At 44.7% G+C, this 20380-nt stretch overlaps 2 protein-coding genes across 6 annotated transcripts in view; one reads left to right on the forward strand and one right to left on the reverse strand.

The window, feature by feature from the left end:
- Nucleotides 1-1169, reverse strand: part of ST3GAL2 (ST3 beta-galactoside alpha-2,3-sialyltransferase 2) — a 59202-nt gene extending 58033 nt beyond the window's left edge. For both annotated transcript variants that reach the window (XR_010318851.1, XM_064273792.1), the window contains exon 1: nt 1049-1169. The gene's annotated coding sequence lies outside the window, so the exon portion shown is untranslated. The remainder of the gene's footprint in view (nt 1-1048) is intronic.
- Nucleotides 107-20380, forward strand: part of FCSK (fucose kinase) — a 43605-nt gene continuing 23331 nt past the window's right edge. For all 4 annotated transcript variants that reach the window (XM_064273785.1, XM_064273787.1, XM_064273786.1 and 1 more), the window contains exon 1: nt 107-918. In XM_064273785.1, coding sequence (XP_064129855.1) covers nt 654-918 — 265 coding nt within the window. In that variant the 5' untranslated portion in view covers nt 107-653. The remainder of the gene's footprint in view (nt 919-20380) is intronic.

Consider the following 20380-nt stretch of genomic DNA (forward strand, 5'->3'; position numbering starts at 1 on the left):
GTCCCAAAGACCAGATAAGATGGTACGTTACTGGCTAGCAATGACTGTTTCCCAGAGGCCCTGGGGTTTCCAGAACCCCCTCAGTGGTTTCAGCTGAAAGAGGCCGCAGGTCCTCTTTGTGCCACCAGCACCTCTCTCCCTCCTTCCCAACACCACCGTAGTTCTCTTCTACAGTCCTTTACACAGTGTAAAGCAGGAGGCAAAATGGGAAATGGATGCAGTGGCAAGAAATAGAAAGGCAAATGAGCTAACAAGGAATGGGTGGGTGACTCCTCTACAGATATAGAGGGCGGGAGTAGAGTATGGGAGGGAGGAGGGGAAACACAAGTGGTAGAGAGCAGAAGGGGAGAGCAAAGTGAGCTCAGCCCAAGCTGTAGCAGAGGGCCAAAAGTTTGGTCCAGCCACAAGGGAATGACCAGAGGGGAGAAATGACTCTTTCAGTCCAGGGCATGGGAGGAGAGGCATGGGCCGAGAGGCATGGGCCACCTGCTCAGGACTGAGGCACGGCCTTGGCCAAGTTCCTAGCTAGTGCAGTGCCTCGGGTTCTCCAAAGTGGGAAGGAGGTCAAGCTGTTAGGTCTTATCAGAGAGAACTGGGCCCCCGGAGGTACCCAGGAGGCAGTACCAGGCAGGGATACGAGGAGAGAGGTTCTGATGGCGCAAAGACAGCCTCTGGCCAAGAAAAGCGGGCAGGGCGCTTCAGGTAGAGAAGAGGCCCGGAGCGCCAGGAACTGGAAGTCAGGACTGGGGCAGGGAGCTCATCCAAGGGCTGGGATCGGAGGCTGCCTGCAAGGAGTGGAAGGGGAGCGCCAGGCTGGGTGGGAGCGGCTTGATGTGTGGAAGCAGAAGGCGGGCATCCGGACTGAGGCCAAGGCAGGCGACCCCTGCCCACACGGGGAGCCCAGCGCCCCAACCTGGGGTAAGTTGCCGGGGTGCACCGGGCCGTTCTGAGTCGCAGGGCCGAGCCAGCTACCTGCGCGGAGGAGGTCTGGAGCTGCTAAGGGCCCGGGGCGCTCCGCATCCCGCCCGCTAGCATCCCACCCGCGCACCTCAGTCAGCGCGGGCCGCCGCGCGGGCCATGCTCGCTGCTCCTGCCGTCGTCGCCGTCGCCGTCGCCGTCGCCGTCGCCGCCGCCCTAGCAGAAGCCGCCGCCGGCGTCCGGACCCGTTAGCTTTGCGGCTCTTGTCGTCCGCCCGCCCGCCGCGGGCCAGTCCCGCCCTTGCCCGGCCCTGCCCTCCGCAAGCACTGCCGCCGCGCCTCGGCCCGGCCCCTCCTCCCGCCCCAGCCGGGCCCGATGGAAAGAGTGGGGGAGGGGGGCGACTGCCCCCTCCCCATTCACATCCTCCCCGTCTCTCCCCTCACTACCCCGCCCCACGTGTGTGGACGTGCTGGGAAATGGAGTCCGCCTGGCGCTAGGCTGCTGGGGGCGCCCCGGGTCCCGGAACTACCACTCCCAGAAGAGAGCGCGCGACTGCCCTAGGGATTGTGGGTTTTGTAGTTCGCCCGGAGCTGGGGTGGAGGTTGTCTCCGGCGCAGGGGGAGGATTGGAAATCTCCATTCCCAAAAGGCCGGGCTCCCTTCGGTTGAAGCTGAGGACGTGGAGTCTGTGGTACCCCGGGCCAAGGTTGGATACCTAGATCCCCAGGAAGGCGCAAACTTGTCCTGGATGCTTCTGAGACCTGGCTGTTGCCAGCGGCGGCTGAACCCGACTGGGGGGCAGAGGTGGCCTGCGAACCGCGCCCCGGGTCCCTTTCTGCTTATCGCCCGAAACAAGCACGATCTAAGGCTAGCTTGGCTTCATGCCTGGGCTGTTGCAACACGGTGCTGCCATGGCTCGAGTAGAGCGGCCCCAGTAGCGGTGTGAGCTTGGGTTTGGCCTCTGCAGACTTGTTTTCCACGCCTGGGAAAGGGGGGCGAGAGTCTGGGGGTTTCCCGAAGCCCTCGCCCACAGGAACACCTCCTCACTTCAGGCGCACCTTTTCTCAGTTTCCTTTAGCCCACAGTTGTTCAGGGTAAAGTGCTTGCGTTTTAGATATTCTTCCGTGTCCTCTATTAGCATGTCCTTTCCTCAGCTTCCAAACCTAACCTGGCTCTAACCCTTTACGAAGCTCCAGGTGGCTCACGGCTTCGCCTTGAAAGCTTCTTCTCCTCTGGTTGGAGGAGGCCTGTAGGTCAAAGTCTGAGAACAAACTTTGGTGTGCTTCAGATTCACATGGAGAGCTCCTTCAAATGTACAGATTGCTGGCTCTGAGCCCTACTTTCTGATTCACTAGCTCTGAAGTGGGCCTGAGAACTTGCATTTCTAACAAGTTCCCGGGTGATGCTGATAACTGCTGGTATGGGGACCACACTTTGAGAACCACTGCCATGGGTGCTGTCAGCTTTGGCTGGAATTCTGGCATTGTCCTTCAAGGAAGGGTCTGCTGTAAGATAATGAATAGTGCCTGAAGAGAACACTCTTAATCGAGTCAGTCACCCAGTAAAAGGAAGACACTGCATGGGCCATCTGACTGAAAGGTGTTCCAGACTTTGTTGTCAGCTGCCTTCAAGTTGGCCCCCTGACTCATGGCAACCCCAAGCACGATGTGATCCATAGAGTTTCATTGATTGATTTTTTGGAAGTAGGTTGCCAGGCCTTTCTTCCTAGTCTATATTAGTCTGAAATCTCTGCTGAAACCTGTTCAGTATCCTAGCAATATGCAAGCCTCCACTGACAGACAGGAGGTCGCTGTGCTGAGGTACATTGGCCAGGAATTGAATCTGGGTCTCCCACATGGAAGGTGAGAATTCTATCACTGAACTACCACTGCCCCCTGTTGCAAACCTTAGTCCTTGGACCCTGACATTTCCCACTAAAACTGAGAAGGCTTTCTTTGGGTTGGGGTGGGGGGGGTGGGGTAGCTGAGGTATACCAGGTGTCACCTACCAAGCCCTTGACATTGTGATCTCAAACCCCTAGGACAGAATCAGCACAGTAGAATTCTCTGCCTCTGGGTGAATTATGGTCTAAAACAGGCTGAGGGTGAGGTGGGATGGGGAGGTAGAGTTCTGGCCTGTCAGGTATCTGGGAGTGGCTCTCATTCCTACCCAGGAATAAACCAATAAACCAGTTGCCATCGAGTTGATTTCCATCTCGTGGTGACTCCATGTGTGTCAGAGTAGAACTGTGCTCCATAGGGTTTTTAATGGATGATTTTTGGGAAGCAGGTCATCAGGATGTTCTAGGTGAACTCGAACTGCCAACCTTTTGATTAGCAGCTTAGTTATGTAGTGCTGCTATAACAGAAATACCACAAGTGGATGGCTTTAACAAAGAGAAGTTTATTTTCTCACAGTAAAGTGAGCTAAAAGTCCAAATTCAGGGTGTCAGCTCCAGGGAAAGGCTTTTTCTTGGTCGGCCTTCTCATCAATCTTCCCCCAGACTAGGGGCTTCTGTATGCACAGGGTCTGGGTCTGCTCCCAGCACTACACTCTTGGTGGTGTGAGGTCCCCTGTCTCTCTGCTTGCTTCTTTTATGTCTCAAGAGATTACCTCAAGACACAACCCGATCTTGTAGGTTGAGTCCTGCCTCACTAACAAAACTCACCCATCTTCCCTCATTAACATCACAGAGGCAGGATTTACAACATACAGGAAAATCACACAGTACCAGAAATCATGGCCCAGCCAAACTGATACACACATTTTTTGGAGGGACATAATTCAATCCATGACAGCGGCCAAGCTAATCTTTTGTACCACCCAGGGATTCTTACCCAGGAATAGACCCTCCTTGCTACCTATCTTCTTGCTATTCTTAGAGTTACAAACCTATGATGGGGCAGCTTGGTGAGCACCACCCGCAAGCATGATCCCAGACTCTTTCGGCTATAAGGGGGTATGCATTCTCAAGCTCTGGGGGCCCAGGCTCCTTCCTTCCCCCCACCCACCAAGGGCCAAAAGTGTATGTTACTTCTACCTATGTCCTTGAGCAAATAGCCAGTGGCGACCAGAAGTCTTGGACCCTGACTGAGGTTGATTCAGGAATGTTTTTCTGTTTCCTTTACATTTGTGTCCCCAACACAGGCTGGGGGGAGTGGGGGGGACAGGCGTCAGGTAATACTCATACAGACCCATCTCTGCCCATAAAATCAGCTACCAGGGCTTTGTCTCTGTAGCTGAGTCACATGCAACGGCAACATTGCCGTGAAGGCAGAAGTTAAATGAGCCTTTCTGAGGTTACATCCATCTCCTAAATCTCTCTTAGCACGTTATTTGGGGGGAATGAGAATACCTTTTACTGAGCAGGAGTAAGAGACTCTCTCTAGCTTTCAGCTCTAAGAGGAAGCCCCAGAGTCACCCTCACTACCTCCCAATTAGATGTTGAATCCATGCCTTGGCTCACCCAGTCCCTGCCAGATGTGCTTTTCCTTGCTCTCTCCATGAATCCAAATACTGCTCTGACTATTCAAAGTCCACCTTGAGTTTTCCTTCCTCCAAAAGTTTCTCCCGGACTGTCTTAGCTCCATGTGAACTTCGCCCTTTCTATACACTCATATTTGCATCATTCATTTAAAAGCCTAGCTTTCCTGGTGAGCTGTGGAGTGCAAGAAAGGCAATGGAACATGGTTGATGAGAGCCAAGGGCTTTGAGGCCAGACAGCTACTAAGTAAAAAAAAAAAAAAAAGCAAGGAGCAAAGAGGAGCTGGCTCCCTCCTTCCCTGGGTTTCAGAAAAACCTGGCAGCCTCCCACACCTAAAAGTTTGTGTGACCTTGATCAAATTACGCCACATCCGAGCCTCAGTTCTTTCACCTGTAAAATGCGAATCATAGTAATAATAGCCTCTATCTCACAGAGTTGTTGTAAAGATTAAATGAAAGAAATACTATGTTCTTGGATAGGAAGACTCAATATTAAAAAAAAAAAAAAATCAAGTTAATTTATAAATTTAATGTGATCTGAATACAAATATGATTTTTTTGAAGTGGGTAGGGGAAGACTCGATAAGTTGATGTGAAAATTTATTTGGACTTCAGGACCAGAAGAACTAGATGGTGCCTAGCTACCACTACCAACTGCTCTGACTGACATCATAACAAAGGGTCCTAGACAGAAAAGACAGAGTGGGAAAAAAATTGTAGAGCAAAAAAATCAAATTCAGAAAAAAGACCAAACTTGCTGGTCTGACAGAAACTAGAGGGACCCCCGAGACTAAGGCCCTAAGATACATCCTGACCTAGAAATTAAGCCATTCCCGGAGACCAACTCCCAGCCAAACAAGAGACAAGCAAGTAAGATAAACAATAACACTGAGAGGAAAATACTCCGTAGAACAATCAGTTATAAAAATGAGAAGACAGGAAGGGGTAGATAATCAGGACCAAAAAAAATGGGGAAAAAAAAAACCAAGGAGGAAATGGGGAGACTGCTGACACGCTGTGGGAAATGAAACCAAGGTCATGAAACACTTTACATACAAGCTATCAAATGGGAAACTAATTTGCTCTAAACTTTAACCTAAAGCACATGCGTGCTTGTACACACACACTCACACATGTTCCAGTAGTGGGGAATGAAGGCAAGGCCATGAAACACTTTATGTACAAACTATCAAATGGGATTTGAATATACTCTAACTTTCACCTAATGCACAATAAAAAAAATTTTAACTGTAAAAAGTAAATAAATTTATTTGAAAGAATAAACAAGCCAGACAGTTATAACTGTATAAAGCTACAGTTAAAATAGTTTGGGAGATCAATGGAACAGACCAGAAAGTTCAGAAAGAAAGTTCTTTACATATAGCAAATTCACATGGAAATTTGCCATTAGGTAAAGAAGCATGTCAAATAAGTGGGGGAAAAGATTAAGTATTCCATAAATGGTGTAGGGGCAACTAGGAAGTCACCTGCTTAAAAAATTAAGTCAACCCTGAATATATTAATTGTTCTAGGCAATAATCGCCAATGACTACCAAACATCACGAAAAAAAAGAAAAAAAAAAGACAACTCATTGTCTCCCGATGGAAGTACATGGTACTCTGTAAGTCTTAAAAAAAAAATCGCCCTAAAAAACCAAACCCACTGCCGTCGAGTCGATTCCGACTCATAGCTAGCAACCCTATAGGACAGAGTAGAATTGCCCCATAGAGTTTCCAAGGAGTGCCTGGCGGATTCGAACTGCTGTCCTCTTGGTTAACAGCTATAGCACTTAACCACTACGCCACCAGGGTTCCTGTGCCAGCAGGGGTTCCCTAAAAGTCACCCCTAAATTGACAACTACCAGTGCATAGAAAATACAGGTATCAGAGGAACATATTAAGGGATGCCACAGGGATGCAGTCAACAAAATTCAGTGGGAAACTCTACAGGACAAACGACACAGTTTCTTCAATCAATGTTGTTGTTAGACGTTATCAAGTTGATTTTCAAGTCCTAGAAACATTGCAAACAAAAAACAAAGGAAACTTGGGGAAGGGAACCCATAAATTAAAAAGAGACAAGTCAACCAGTTGCAATGTATGGACGTTATTTGAATCTTGATTCAAAGAAACTATTAAAAAGATTGTATGTGAATAGAGGAGATTTGAACACTAACTATTTGATATTAAGCAATTTTTAATTTTAGGTAGTGGTTGTGCAGGTCCCTGGGTGGTATGAATGGTTTGTGCTCATCTACTAATCTAAAGGATGGTGGTTTGAGCCCTCCCTGCAACCCCTTGAACGCACACAACAGTGCCTTGGAAGAAAGGCCTGGCAATCTGCTTCAGTTTCAATTATAGCCAAGAAAACTTTATGGAGCAGTACTACACAAGTAACACATGGGGTCAGCATAAATTGGAATTAACTCAGTGGCAACAAGTTTTTTTTTTCCTTTTCTTTTTTAGATGGTGGTGTGGTTAGGTTTTTATTTAGTGATATATGCTGAAATAAGATGTCTTGGGTTTGCTTCAAAATAATCCAGGAGTTTGGGTGGGATTTAGGGGGTGGGTGGTTGGAGGTATAGATACAACAAGGTTGGCAAAGTTGGTAATTGTTGAAGCTGAGAGATGACGGTTACTCGGGATTCATTATAGTATTGTGGGGTTTACATTAACTTTATAGGTCCCCGTGTGGTGCAAGTGGTTTGCAGTCAACTACTAACCTAACAGTTGGTGGCTTGAACCCATCCAGCAGCATCTTGGAAGAAAGGTCTGACAATCTGCTTCTGTAAGGATTACAGCTAAGTAAACACTATGGAGCAGTTTTTTGGAATACATGCGGTTGCCATGAGTCAGACTCAACTTGACGGCAACTATGGGTTTTTTGTTTTTTGTATATCAAGTTTACTCAAAAATTTTGTCCTTGTCTTAACCTCTAAATACTTAGAATTTCCTGTTACTGAAATGTCTTCATTATCTAGGAGGTCTCCAGACCACACCTGAGAGTTTATGTTAATAAGATACAGGCTGGCCAGACCAGAAAGACCACTTTCGGATATCAGCTGACCTCAGGGAAAGTGGGCTGATTCAATCAATCATGCTTATGTAATGAGGTCCCTAATAAAGGCTCTAGACATGAAAGTTCCATGGACTTCCTGGCTGGTAAACAACACCACTGCATGTGAGAGGATAGCTTGCATGGAAGCTTCAAGGGACATGGAAGTTTTGTATTAGGAACTTTCCCAGACCTCACCTTGTGCATCTCTTCTTTATGGTGATTCTGATTTGTAGGTATAGATCTTTCCGTGAGTTCTATGTATCATTCCAGTGAATTATTAAACCTGGAGAAGTACTGGGAGCCAGTAGGTCAGAAGTGAGGGAGCTGGGGACCTCTGAGATTATGGCTGGCTCCCTGAAGGGGGTAGAGGGAACCCTCAAATTTGTGGTCAGCAGCCTAGAAGTGAGGGGACCCATGGGGACTCCCAAGCTTGTGGCTGGCACCCGAAGTCTTGGCCCCGTTTGGCAGTCTCTAAGACTGTGTCCTTAGCTTGTGACCTCTGACCTAGCTCTGGGTAGTTAGGGTCAAAGGAAGATGTGCCGCATATTGCAGCTGGTGTCAGAATTTAAAGTGATGGAAAAAGTGAATGGATTTGATATTTATATTGATTCACATAAGTATCCTCTCTACTTTTACATGTATTTGAAATTTTCCATGGTAAAATGTTTCTAAAAGTTTAAGTCAGATGGCTTCCTCATACCTAGCCAAACAACAAAAAACAAATCAATAGAGAAAAAGAAGAAATTTTTGCAGTTTATATCAGAGGCAAAGGGCTATATGAAGTGCTCCTGTAGATCAGTAAGAAAATGGCCAAGAAGCCGATAGGAAATGTGCAAGGGATATGAACAGACAGTTCACAGAATAGGAAACACAAATGGCTCTGACATGAAAAGATGCAGAGCTTCACTCTTAATAAAATAAAAGAAATTAGCCACACCAAGTGAGATATCATTTTTCACCTATCAGATTGGAAAAGATCAAAAAGCTTGATGACTATCTTGGCAAGAGTGTTGGGAACAGGAATTCTCATACACGACTAGTGTGACAGGAAATCAGTACAACCACTATGAAGAACAACTTGGTAATATCTTTGAAATTACAAATATACTCACCATTTGACCTAGAAATTCCTCTTCCTAGAACCTATCCTTTCTTGCACAGGTATGAAGTTACTCACAGACAAGCATTGTGAGAGCAAAAGATTGAGAATGATCCAAATGTTGATTATCCAAATTAAAGATTAAATGAGTAGAGCTAAGGAAGCTTCCAGTAAAGGTATTTTCCTTTTGCTTTTATTACATTACTAGATAATAAGCTACTGGAGAACAGGGAACTGGCTTTTGTAGGTCCAAATAGGCCTTCAAGAAATATTAGTTAAATTAATTAAATTATTTCTTAACATTTGGCAGGCAGGGGCTGAGGGAGGTTAAGTGGCTTCTCCGACATCACTCATATAGCATGTGCTACATATTCCTATGTACAGAGCACAGTCCTAGGCACTATGAAATATATTGAAATAGAAAAATTGGACTCTGCCCTCTAAGAGCTTGCAATCTAGTTAATCACTCTGGCAAATGTCAAAAATATCAAGGCTTTATATTGTATTTTCTATTATACCAGTGGAACCCATTTGTTATTGATTGAGTGATACTGACCAGAATAGGGTGGGTCATAATAATTCCTTCTGAGTAGTATCTTATAAAATTAGAGAACAGACATGGAAACAGTTACACAGGAGAAAGGAAAATGCCCTGTGAAGATACATTTACAAGCTAAGGCATGCCAAGAGACACCTGGCACCACCAGAAGCTGGAAGAGATATGGAAGAATCTTTCCCTAGAGGGGACAGAGAGAACTTGGCCCTGTTGACACCCTGAATTCAGACTTCTAGCCTCCAGAACTGCAACAATAAATTTCTGTTCTTTAAAGACACCCACTTTACAGCATTCTGTTAAGGCAACCCTAAAAAACTAAGACACCGTTGTTCTGGTGGATATGTTGCAGGGTAGGGCTTCCCAGCTCAGGACTAAGCCCTCACCTAGGTTCTTGCCTTCATCTGACTAAGAATGACCAGGAGAGGCTCAGAGGTTCCACACAAACAAAAGGTTTATTAGTGGCAGAAAGAAGGCAGAGGCTCCTGAGGCAGAGACAAGAGGGGCTTCCACCTAGGCGCTAGCCTCCAGTCTCTCCCCGAACAAAGGATTTCCTAGGATTTATAAAGGCTTTTAGGCGGGGGTTGGAGGGGGGTGGAGGGAGGGGAAAAAAGGCATTATCTTTCTTCATGAAATGGATGCAGCTTTCCAAGAGAAGGGGAGGGATTATTAAAATCTAATGCATGTGCAGCTGGAATTCAAGATGGAGTTCCCCAAAAGGCTGTCGGAACAAAGATGGAGTCTGTCATGAGGGCTGCTAGAGTGTCGAACAGGGCTTATTCTGGGATGTTGCACATGCGTGATATCTCTGGATCCTGCTCATGATTATCTCATGTGGAAGGCCACTCCTAGGTTACATTGATTTTTACTGGGCGTGCTCTTCATCTGGTGGGGGACTTGAAAAACAACTCAGGAGGGTTATCAGTAATTTATAGTTGGTCAAGCATGTAGGGATAGGAAATATGGCCCCTTATCTTGCCTAAACACCTCATTTGTTAATTACAAGCAGTTCTCTGGCGCCAGCAGCAAGGGTTATATGGTGTTCTGCACGTGGGTTTAGATTTCAAGAATACTGAGTCAGAGGCTATTTAATTCAGCCAGCCTGATCTCCTGCCTGTCTCAGATAAACTGAGGCAGAGATCAAGGAAGCAATTTCTCAAAGGCAATACAAAAAGGCGAAGTAGGGTGGTTATTAAAACAGAAATCACCCTTTCATTTGTACCCCAGCCTTAGTGCCCTGGGGGACTCATTCCCAGGAACTCCACTCCCCACCAATGTATCATCCACTAGGTTAGCATTCTCCAAAGTGTGTTACATTGTACCTCCTGTGAGAGCTCCTCTAGAAAAGGATTCACTGGCCTAATATGTTAGAAGTTTCCCCGTGCATATAGGTTTTTAAAAGCTGTAAGAAAAAAAAAAAACTTGTCTACATTGGTTTAGTGGATCTGCATTGCCTCTTTAGCAACAATTATTAACATCCTAATGAACTGCTTTTTGGAAAATAAAACCAAAAACCAAACCAGTTGCCATCGAGTTGATTTTGACTCATGCTAAGTCCATGTGTTTCAGAGCAGAACTGTGCTATGTAGGGTTTTCAATGGCTGTGACCTTTGGGAGTAGGTTGCCAGGCACCTCTGGGTGAATACAAACTGTTAACCTTTCAGTTAGTAGCTCAGCGTTTGACTATTTGCTCCGCAGACTCTTAGGAAAATACTGCGCAAGATATTTGGTTTTGGCAATGGTCAGGCTTCTGGGTAGAGAAGCCACTTAATGACTAAGTGACTTACTAGCTTGTTGTTTGGTTATCCTATCAGTTTTGTGTTTTGATTATTTAAAACCACACTTCTTGTTGTTAATTGCTGTGAAGTTGGCTTCTACTCATGGCGACCTTATGTATAACAGAATGAAACATTGCCCAGTCCTGTGCCATCCTCACATTGTTTGTATGTTTGAGCTCATTTTTGCAACTACCACGTCATTTCATCTCATGGAGAGTTTCTCTAGCTTTCACTGACCCTCAGCTTTACCAAACATCTACATTTCTAGTGATTGGCTTTTGCTGATGATGTGTTCAAGGTAAGCATGATGAAGTCTCCCCATCCTCACTTTGAAGGAACATTCTGGCTGTACTCCCTTCAAGATTGATTTGTTTGTTCTTCTGGCATTCTACAGTAGACTCAGTATTCTTTATCAACACCACAATTCAAATACGTTGATCTGCCTTCCATCTTTCTTTTTCTGTTGTTCAGCTTTCACATGAAATATGAGGCTAGTGAAAAGACCATGGTGCACCTTAGTTGTCAAAGTGATATCTTTGCTTTTTAACATTGTAAAGAGGTCTTTTGCAGTAGATTTTCCCAATGCAATACATCCTTTGATTTCTAGACTGCTGCTTCTATAGGCATTGATTGTTGATCCAAGTAGAATGAAATCCGTGACAACTTCAATTTCTTTGCCATTTATCATGGTATTGTTTATTAGTCCCATTGTGAGTGTTTCCATTTTATGTTTAGGTGTAATCCATACTGAAGGCTGTAGTATTTTACCTTCATTAGTAAGTGCTTTAAGAAATCTTCACTTCCAGCAAGCAAGGTTGTGTCATCTGCATATTCCGGGCAGTTAATGAGACTTCCTGCAACCCTGATACTGCGTTATTTTTCCTATAGTTCAGCTTCTCAGATTATTTGCTCTGTACGCTCAGCAAATATCTGAGAAAGTCATAGTAACTGTCATGGATTGAATTGTGTCCCCCCAAAATATCTGTCAACTTGGCTAGGTCATGATTCCCAATATTGTATGATTGTCTACCATTTTGTCATCTGATATGATTTCCCTATGTGTTGTAGATCCTATCTCTATGACGTAATGAGATGGATTAGTGGCAATTATTTTGATGAGATCTACAAGATTAGATAGTGTCTTAAGCCGATCTCTTTTTTTTTTAATAATTTTTATTGTGCTTTAAGTGAATGTTTACAAATCAAGTTAGTCTCTCACACAAAAACCCATATACACACCTTGCTACACACTCCCAATTACTCTCCCCCTAAGCCAATCTCTTTTGAGATATAAAAGAGAGGAGCCAGCAGAGAGACATGGGAACCTCATACCACCAAGAAAGCAGTGCCGGGAACGGACTGTGTTCTTTGGACCTGAGGTTCCTGTGCCGAGAATCTCCTAGTCCAGGGAAAGACTGATGACAAGCACCTTCCTCCACAGCTCACAGAGGAAGCCTTTGCCTGAAGCTGATGCCCTGAACTTGGACTTAGACTGTGATAAAACAAATTTCTCTTTGTTAAAGCCATCCACTTGTGGTATTTCTGTTATAGCAGCACTAGATAACTAAGACAGAATTTGGTGCCAAGACTGGGGTGGTGCTCTAACAGATACCTAAAATGTGAAAGCGGTTTAAAACTGTGAATGGATACAGGACCAGCAGCATCAGAGAACTGACAGCAGCAGAGAAGCAGCAGTAGCAGAGGACCAGCTGCAGCAGAGAACTGGCAGAAGCAGAACCAGGAGACCAATGCCAGACAGCGCTGGAGCTGACCCACAGAACAAGAGAGCTGAGTGGCTATGCGCAGTAGGCTTCCTGGTGGAGGGGGGTACCTCTGGGCACTTATCGGTGGAGCTAAGCTTGCCAACCCACAGAGCAAGAGAGCTGAGTGCCTTCTGGCCAAAGTTTACTGGTGGAGTGGGGTGCCTCCAGGGACTTATCAGTGGAGCTACAGAACTTTGGAACACTTGCCCCAGCAGGGCAGACGTGAATGTGAGGCCTGAGGGCCAGAAGGCCAAGGAACGAGGAAGCAGAAAGTAAAGAGACAAGGAACACAGGAAGCTGAGCTGCCTCAGTCTCCAAAGGTATGGCCAGGACCTTTGGGTTTCAAAGGGTGGAGCCGTGGCCTGTGATGTTTCTAAAGGTGGAGTCGCCACTCAGATGGAATAGGAGAATGGTGCACCTAAAGCCAAGCGAGCAGAGTTGCCATCCCAGTGGGCCTGGAAGGTGGAGCTGAAGCACAGGGCCGAGGGGCCTCCACTTAGAATCCAGAGTGTGGCCAACACCTAGACTCTGGAGGGCAGGGCTGTTGTGTGAATGGTCTCAGAGAACAGAGGATTATTTTCAAGCCTTGCAGGCTAATGTAATGTGTTCTGCTAACTTGCTTGTTGCCTGTTATGCCTTCTTTCCCCCCAAATCCTCGCATTTGTAATGGAAATATCTACCCTGTGGCTGTTGCACCATTGTACTTTGGAAGCAAATAATTTGTATTCTAGATTTCACAGATGAATCTAGAATTTTTGGATTTTGAACTTGGAGTTGATTTAAGACTTTTGCTATGATATGATGGGGTGAATGTGTTTTACATGTGGCTTGCTTCTCCTTGGAAGACCCATGACAAGAGGTTAAGGTCCTGTCCCCATTTTCTTTACCCAGTTTTCATTACTACATGCCAGTCCTCTGTAGCAAATGCTGTTGGTGCCCCCCAACCAGGGCCCTTTTACAGGTGCAGCGCACCTATTCCTCAGTTGTTTTGAGTGTTGGCTGCTAATGGCTCACAGCTTCATCCTCCTCCAGAGAAGCGTTCTCTGTCTACAGGAGCTGCTTTGACCAGAGATGCCTGGGAAGTTATGCTCCCCTTTTCCCCACCTCCCAGTGGCCCATAATCCATGAATAACTGATTTGGGGTACAAATTCTCAGCTCCCTGCTTCTGAGAGGGATAAACTTTATGATGCATTTTATGCTCCAGAGCTCCCATGGGATCAGCCTGAGGCTACACTTAGCTGAACCCACATCTTTTTTTTTTTTTACTGTGCTTTAAGTGAAAGTTTACATTAGTCTTTCATGCAAAAATTTACATACATATTGCTATATACTCCTAGTTTCTCTCCCCCTAATGAGACAGCACTATTTCCTTGTATTCCTTGTCCATTCAGCCAACTTCAGTCCCCCTCTGCCTTCTCATCTCCCCTCCAGACAGGAGCTGCCCGCATAGTCTCATGTGTCTATGTGATCCAAGAAGCTCACTCCTCACAATTATCATTTTCTATCTTGTAGTCCAGTCCAATCTCTGTCTGAAGAGTTGGCTTTGGGAATGGTTCCTGTCTTGGGCTAACAGAAGGTCTGGGGACCATGACCTCTAGGGTCCTTCTGGTTTCAGTCAGACGATTAAGTCTGGTCTTTTTACAAGAATTTGAGGTCTGCATCTCACTGCTCTCCTGCTCCTTCAGGGATTCTCTGTTGTGTTCCCTGTTAGGGTAGTCATCGGTTATAGCCGGGCACCATCTATTTCTGGTCTCAGGCTGATGTAGTCTCTGATTTATGTGGCCCTTTGTGACTCCTGGGCTCATAATTAGGTTGTGTCTTTGGTGTTCTTCATTCTCCCTTGCTCCATGTGGGTTGAGACCAATTGATACATCTTAGGTGTCCGCTGATGCATTGTAGATGCCAAGTGATCTCGTTGTCCCCTGAAACCATGGTCCCCAAACCCCCTCCCCTGCTACACTGGCCTTCGAATCATTCAGTTTATTCAGGAAACTTCTTTGTTTCTGGTTTAGTCCAGTTGTTCTGACCTCTCCTGTATTGTGTGTTGTCTTTCTCTTCACCTAAATTAGTTCTTGTCCACTATCTAAATAGTGAATACCCGTCTCCCTCCCTCCCTCCCCACTCTTGTAACCTTCAAAGAATACTTTCTTCTCTGTTTAAACTATTTCTTGAGTTCTTATAATAGTGGTCTCATACAATATTTGTCCTTTTGCAACTGACTAATTTCACTCAGCATAATGCCTTCCAGATTCCTCCATGTTATGAAATGTCTAACAGATTCATTGTTGTTCTTTATTGATGCATAGCATTCCATTGTGTGAATATACTATAATTTATTTATCCATTCACCCATTAATGGGCACCTTGGTTGCTTCCATCTTTTTTGCTATTGTAGACAGTGCTGCAATGAATGTGGGTGTGCATATATCTGTTCATGTAAAGGCTCTTGCTTCTCTAGGATATAGTCCATGGAGCGGGATTGCTGGATCATGTGGTAGTTCTATTTCCAGTTTTTTAAGGAAGTGCCAAATCAATTTCCAAAGTGGTTGTACCATTTTACATTCCCACCAGCAGTGTATAAGGGTTCCAGTCTCTCCACAATCTCTCCTACATTTATTATTTTGTGTTTTTTGGATTAACGCCAGACTTGCTGGGGTGAGATGGAATCTCATTGTAGTTTCGATTTGCATTTCTCTAATGGCTAATGATCATGAGCATTTCCTCAAGTATCTGTTAGCTACCTGAATGTCTTCTTTAATGAAGTGCCTATTGCTATCCTTTGCCCGTTTTTTAATTGGGTTATTTGTCTTTTTGTAGTTGACTTTTTGCAGTATCATGTAGATTTTAGAGATCAGAAGCTGATTGGAGATGTCATAGCTAAAAACTTTTTCCCAATCTGTAGGTAGTCTTTTTACTCTTTTGGTGAAGTCTTTGAATGAGCATAGGTGTATGATTTTTAGGAGCTCCCAGTTATCTAGTTTTTCTTCTGGTGTTCGTGCATTTTTAGTAATGTTTTGTATACTGTTGATGCCATGTATTAGGGCTCCTAGCATTGTCCCTATTTTTTCTTCAATGATTTTTATAGTTTTATATTTTATATTTAGGTCTTTGATCCATTTTGAGTTAGTTTTTGTGCATGGTGTGAGGTATGGGTCTTGTTTCACTTCTTTGCAGATGGATATCCAGTTATGCCCACAACATTTGTTAAAGAGACTGTCTTTTCCCCATTTAACTGACTTTGGGCCTTTGTCAAATATAAGCTGCTCATATGTGAATGGATTTATGTCTGGATTCTCAATTCTGTTCCATTGGTCATGTGTCTGTTTTTGTACCGGTACCAGGCTGTTTTGACTACTATGGTGGTATAATAGGTTCTAAAATCAGATAGTGTGAGGCCTCCCACATTGTTCTTTTTCAGTAATGCTTCACTTATCCGGGGCCTTTTTCCCTTCCATGTGAAGCTGGTGATTTGTTTCTCCATCTCATTAAAAAATGTTGCTGGAATGTGGATCGGAATTGCATTGTATCTATAGATCACTTTTGGTAGAATAGTCATTTTCACAATGTTGAGTCTCCCTATCCATGAGCAAAGTATGTTTTTCCACTTATATAGGTCTCTTTTGGTTTCTTGCAGTAGTGTCTTGTAGTTTTCTTTGTATAGGTCTTTTATGTCTTTGGCAAGATTTATTCCTAAGTATTTTATCTTCTTGGGGGCTACTGTACATGGTATTGATTTGATGATTCCCTCTTCAATGTTCTTTTTGTTTGTGTAGAGGAATCCAACTGATTTTTGTATGTTTATCTTGTATCCTGATACTCTGCTGGACTCTTCTATTAGTTTCAGTAGTTTTCCTGAGGATTCTTTAGGGTTTTCTGTGTATAAGATCATGTCATCTGCAAATAGAGATAACTTCTTCCTTACCAATCTGGATGTCCTTTATTTCTTTATCTAGCCTAAGCGCTCTGGCTAGGACTTCCAGCAGGAAGTTGAATAAGAGTGGTGATAAAGGACATCCTTGTCTGGTTCCCGATCTCAAGGGGAATGCTTTCAGACTCTTTCCACTTAGGATGATGTCGGCTGTTGGCTTTGTATAAATGCCCTTTATTATGTGGAGGAATTTTCCTCCTATTTTGCTGAGAGTTTTTATCATGAATGGGTGTTGGACTTTGTGAAATGCCTTTTCTGCATCAATTGATAAGATCATGTGGTTCTTGTCTTGTTTTATTTGTATATAATGGGTTACATTCATTGTTTTCTAATGTTGAACCATCCCTGCATACCTGTGAACCCACATCTTTGCTTGGTTTCTTCCCCTGCTCTATCTGCTTTCCTCACTTTCCCAATATGTCGCTTGCACAAGAATCAGCAACTCAGGCTCTGGACCTAGAAAACCCAACCTAACATATCCCTATGGGCAGCCCTCGTTCCTACAGGGACTTCCTGCTACCAGTGACAGCCACACACCTCATCCAGGGTACTGTAGATTTTACCTCCTCTGAGATGCCTTCCCAAACCTGGACTCTCACACTCTGGCAGCATGTTTATTTGTTGACTTGTTTTAGGGTATTATAAGCTGTAATCTTTATGGAAGCAGATTGCCAGGTCTTTCTTCCATGGTGCCACTGGGTGGGTTCAAACTGCCAACTTTTAGGTTAGTAGAGGAATGCAAACTGTTTGTATAACCCAGGGACCTTGTTTAATAATAATAAGATTAGATATCTATTCTGAGCCAGACACTGTGCTAAACTGGCTATGATTATGTGCATTAGCTCATTAAAGCCTCACAACAACCTGATTAGTAAATGCTATTATTATCTAACAGATGAAGAAATCGAGGGTCAAAGAGGCTGAATGTCTTACTCACACAGGAAGTGATGGGAGCTGGGGAAGATTTGTTAGATTTCAAAGCCCTGGGATTTAACCAGTAGACTCTACCCTGTATTATAACATTGGAGTGGTTTTTATGGCTCTGTCTCTTCCAGACAGTGGCGCTATGTGTAGAGCAGAGAGCTAGGCATTTGTGTGTCTGCTGCTGACAGATTGCACTGAGGGCTTTATCTTAATAAAACGTTTCCTTCAGTAACTTTGCTTCTCTCAGGCTGGAAAGGTACAAGGGTGGCTGGGGGCCCTACCCCCCATGCCTGCCCTACAAGGTAGGCTGGTTTCCATTTTGGGACAGGTTTCCCTGAGGCCCTGCCAAAGCTGCAGCTGCAGGCATCCCCGCCTCCCACTCCACTGCAGAGCCCAGGAGCTGCATTGCTGGAACAGCAGCAGTTGGAGACTACTCATCACTTCCCTAGAAGCCTCCTGGGTTTCCAGAAGAATGGGTAGACACTGAACTAGGAGAAGGGTGAGCCCTGGGACAAGTGAAAACAGGGCTATGACTCCTGCAGGAAAAGACAGAGGGGGAGAGAGATTGTTGGGAGGAGGCTGGTCTTTATTCAATCATTCAGCAAATTGTTTTTAACTACCTACAGTGTGCTAGTCACTGTTCTAGGGGTTGATGATTCAACGGTGAATAAACCAAAGATCCTGCTATCATGGAGCTTACATTCTGGGATGGGAACAGCAATAATAATAATGGCTAATGTGTATTTTGCAAAAAGGTCTCTTTTAAGTATTGAAAAGCAAACACGACACTTTGAAGTTTAAGGTGCGCCTGATCCAAGCCGTGATATTTTCAGTCACTGCATATGCATGTGAAAGCTGAACAATGAATAAGGAAGACTGGAGAACTGATGCCTTTGAATTATGGTGTTGGTGAAGAATATTGAGTAGACTGTGGACTGCCAGAAGAATGAACAAGTCTGTCTTGGAAGAAGTACAGCTACAGTGCTCCTTGGAAGTGAGGATGGTGAGGCTTTATCTCATGTACTTTGGACATGTTGTCAGGAGGGATCAGTCCCTGGACAAGGACATCATACCTGGTAAAATAGAAGGTCAGTGAAAAAGAGGAAGACCCTCGAGATGGATTGTCACAGTGGCTGCAACAATGGGCTCGAACATAGCAACAATTGTGAGGATGGTGCAGGACTGGGCAGTGTTTTATTCTGTTGTACATAGGGGTCGCTATCAGGTGGAATGACTTGACGACACCTAATAACAGCACAAATATATTTTGAGCATTTACTGTGGAGCCAATCACTTATTTAATCCTCATAACAAGCACAAGCATTTAATACTATTATTAATCCCATTTTACAGATGGAAACAGAGAGCCATAGAGTGGCCAAGTGACTGGACAAGGTTACACAGAGTTAGAATTGGGTCTCCCATCTCTGCTGACACTGACCCCGGGGCCGCCCAGGCTCCCAATTACTGACAGTAAAACCAATAAAAACCAGTTGTCATCCAGTCTACTCCAACTCATGGAGCCCCAATGTATCAGAGTAGAACTGTGCTCCATAGGGTTTTCAATGTCCGATTTTTCAGAAGTAGATCTCCTGACTTTTCTTCCCAGGTGTCTCTGGGTGGACTTGAACCTCCAACCTTAAAATACACTATTGTAAGAAAAATTCAAAAAATATAGACAAAGTTCAAGTTTTTCTCCATCCCCACCTGTACCCCCAGAATTTTTTTGACATAAGTGGCTTCCTGTACATGTTGTAGTACAAGTTGCTTCTTTTCCACTAATGAAATGTCTTGAATATCATTCCCTATCGTATATATTGTACTGTATACATGCATAGTGTTCCACTGAATGGTGTTCCTAGTTTATTTTTCCAGTACCCCCAAAATAGAGACATTCAGGCTCTTTCCAATTTTCCGCTATTACAGCGCTGCCATTCACAACTTTCCCCAAAGCTCTGCAGATCCTCTTCCCACTACAGAGTTGGACAGTTTCTTCTAGAAGAACCAACGTGATGAAACTAGCAACCAAAAAAAAAAAAAAACCCAAGACTTCTAAGTCAATTTGCAAAATAATTCTATTATGAAAACATTCTGCATCCCACTTTGAAATGTGGCGTCTGGGGTCTTAAATGCTAACAAGCGGCCATCTAAGATGCATCAATTGGTCTCAACCCACCTGGAGCAAAGGAAAATGAAGAACACCAAGGTCACACGATAACTAAGAGCCCAAGAGACAGAAAGGGCCACATGAACCAGAGACCTACATCATCCTGAGACTGGAAGAACTAGTTGGTGCCCGGCCACAACTGATGACTGCCCTGACAGGGAGCACAACAGAGAACCCCTGAGGCAGCAGGAGATCAGTGGGATGCAGACCCCAAATTCTCATAAAAAGACCATACTTAATGGTCTGACTGAGACTAGAGGAATCCTGGCAGTCATGGTCCCCAAACCTTCTGTTGGCCCAGGACAGGAACCATTCCCGAAGACTACTCATCAGACATGAAAGGGACTGGACAGTGGGTTGGAGAGAGATGCTGATGAAGAGTGAGCTATTTGTATCAGGTGGACACTTGAGACTGTGTTGGCATCTCCTGTCTGGAGGGGGGATGGGAGGATAGAGAGAGTTGGAAGCTGGCAAAATTGTCAAGAGAGACTGGAAGAGCTGACTCATTAGGGGGAGAGCAAGTGGGAGTACGGAGTAAGGTGTATATAAACTTATATGTGACAGTTTGACTTGATTTGTAAACGTTCACTTGAAGCTCAATAAAAGTTAATAAAAAAAACAAACAAACCCCAAAACCCAGTGCTGTCGAGTCGATTCCGACTCATAGTGATCCTATAGGACAGAGTAGAACTGCCCCATAGGGTTTCCA

This window comes from Loxodonta africana, chromosome 21 (genome assembly GCF_030014295.1).
Source record: "Loxodonta africana isolate mLoxAfr1 chromosome 21, mLoxAfr1.hap2, whole genome shotgun sequence".
NCBI classification, from domain to species: domain Eukaryota; kingdom Metazoa; phylum Chordata; class Mammalia; order Proboscidea; family Elephantidae; genus Loxodonta; species Loxodonta africana.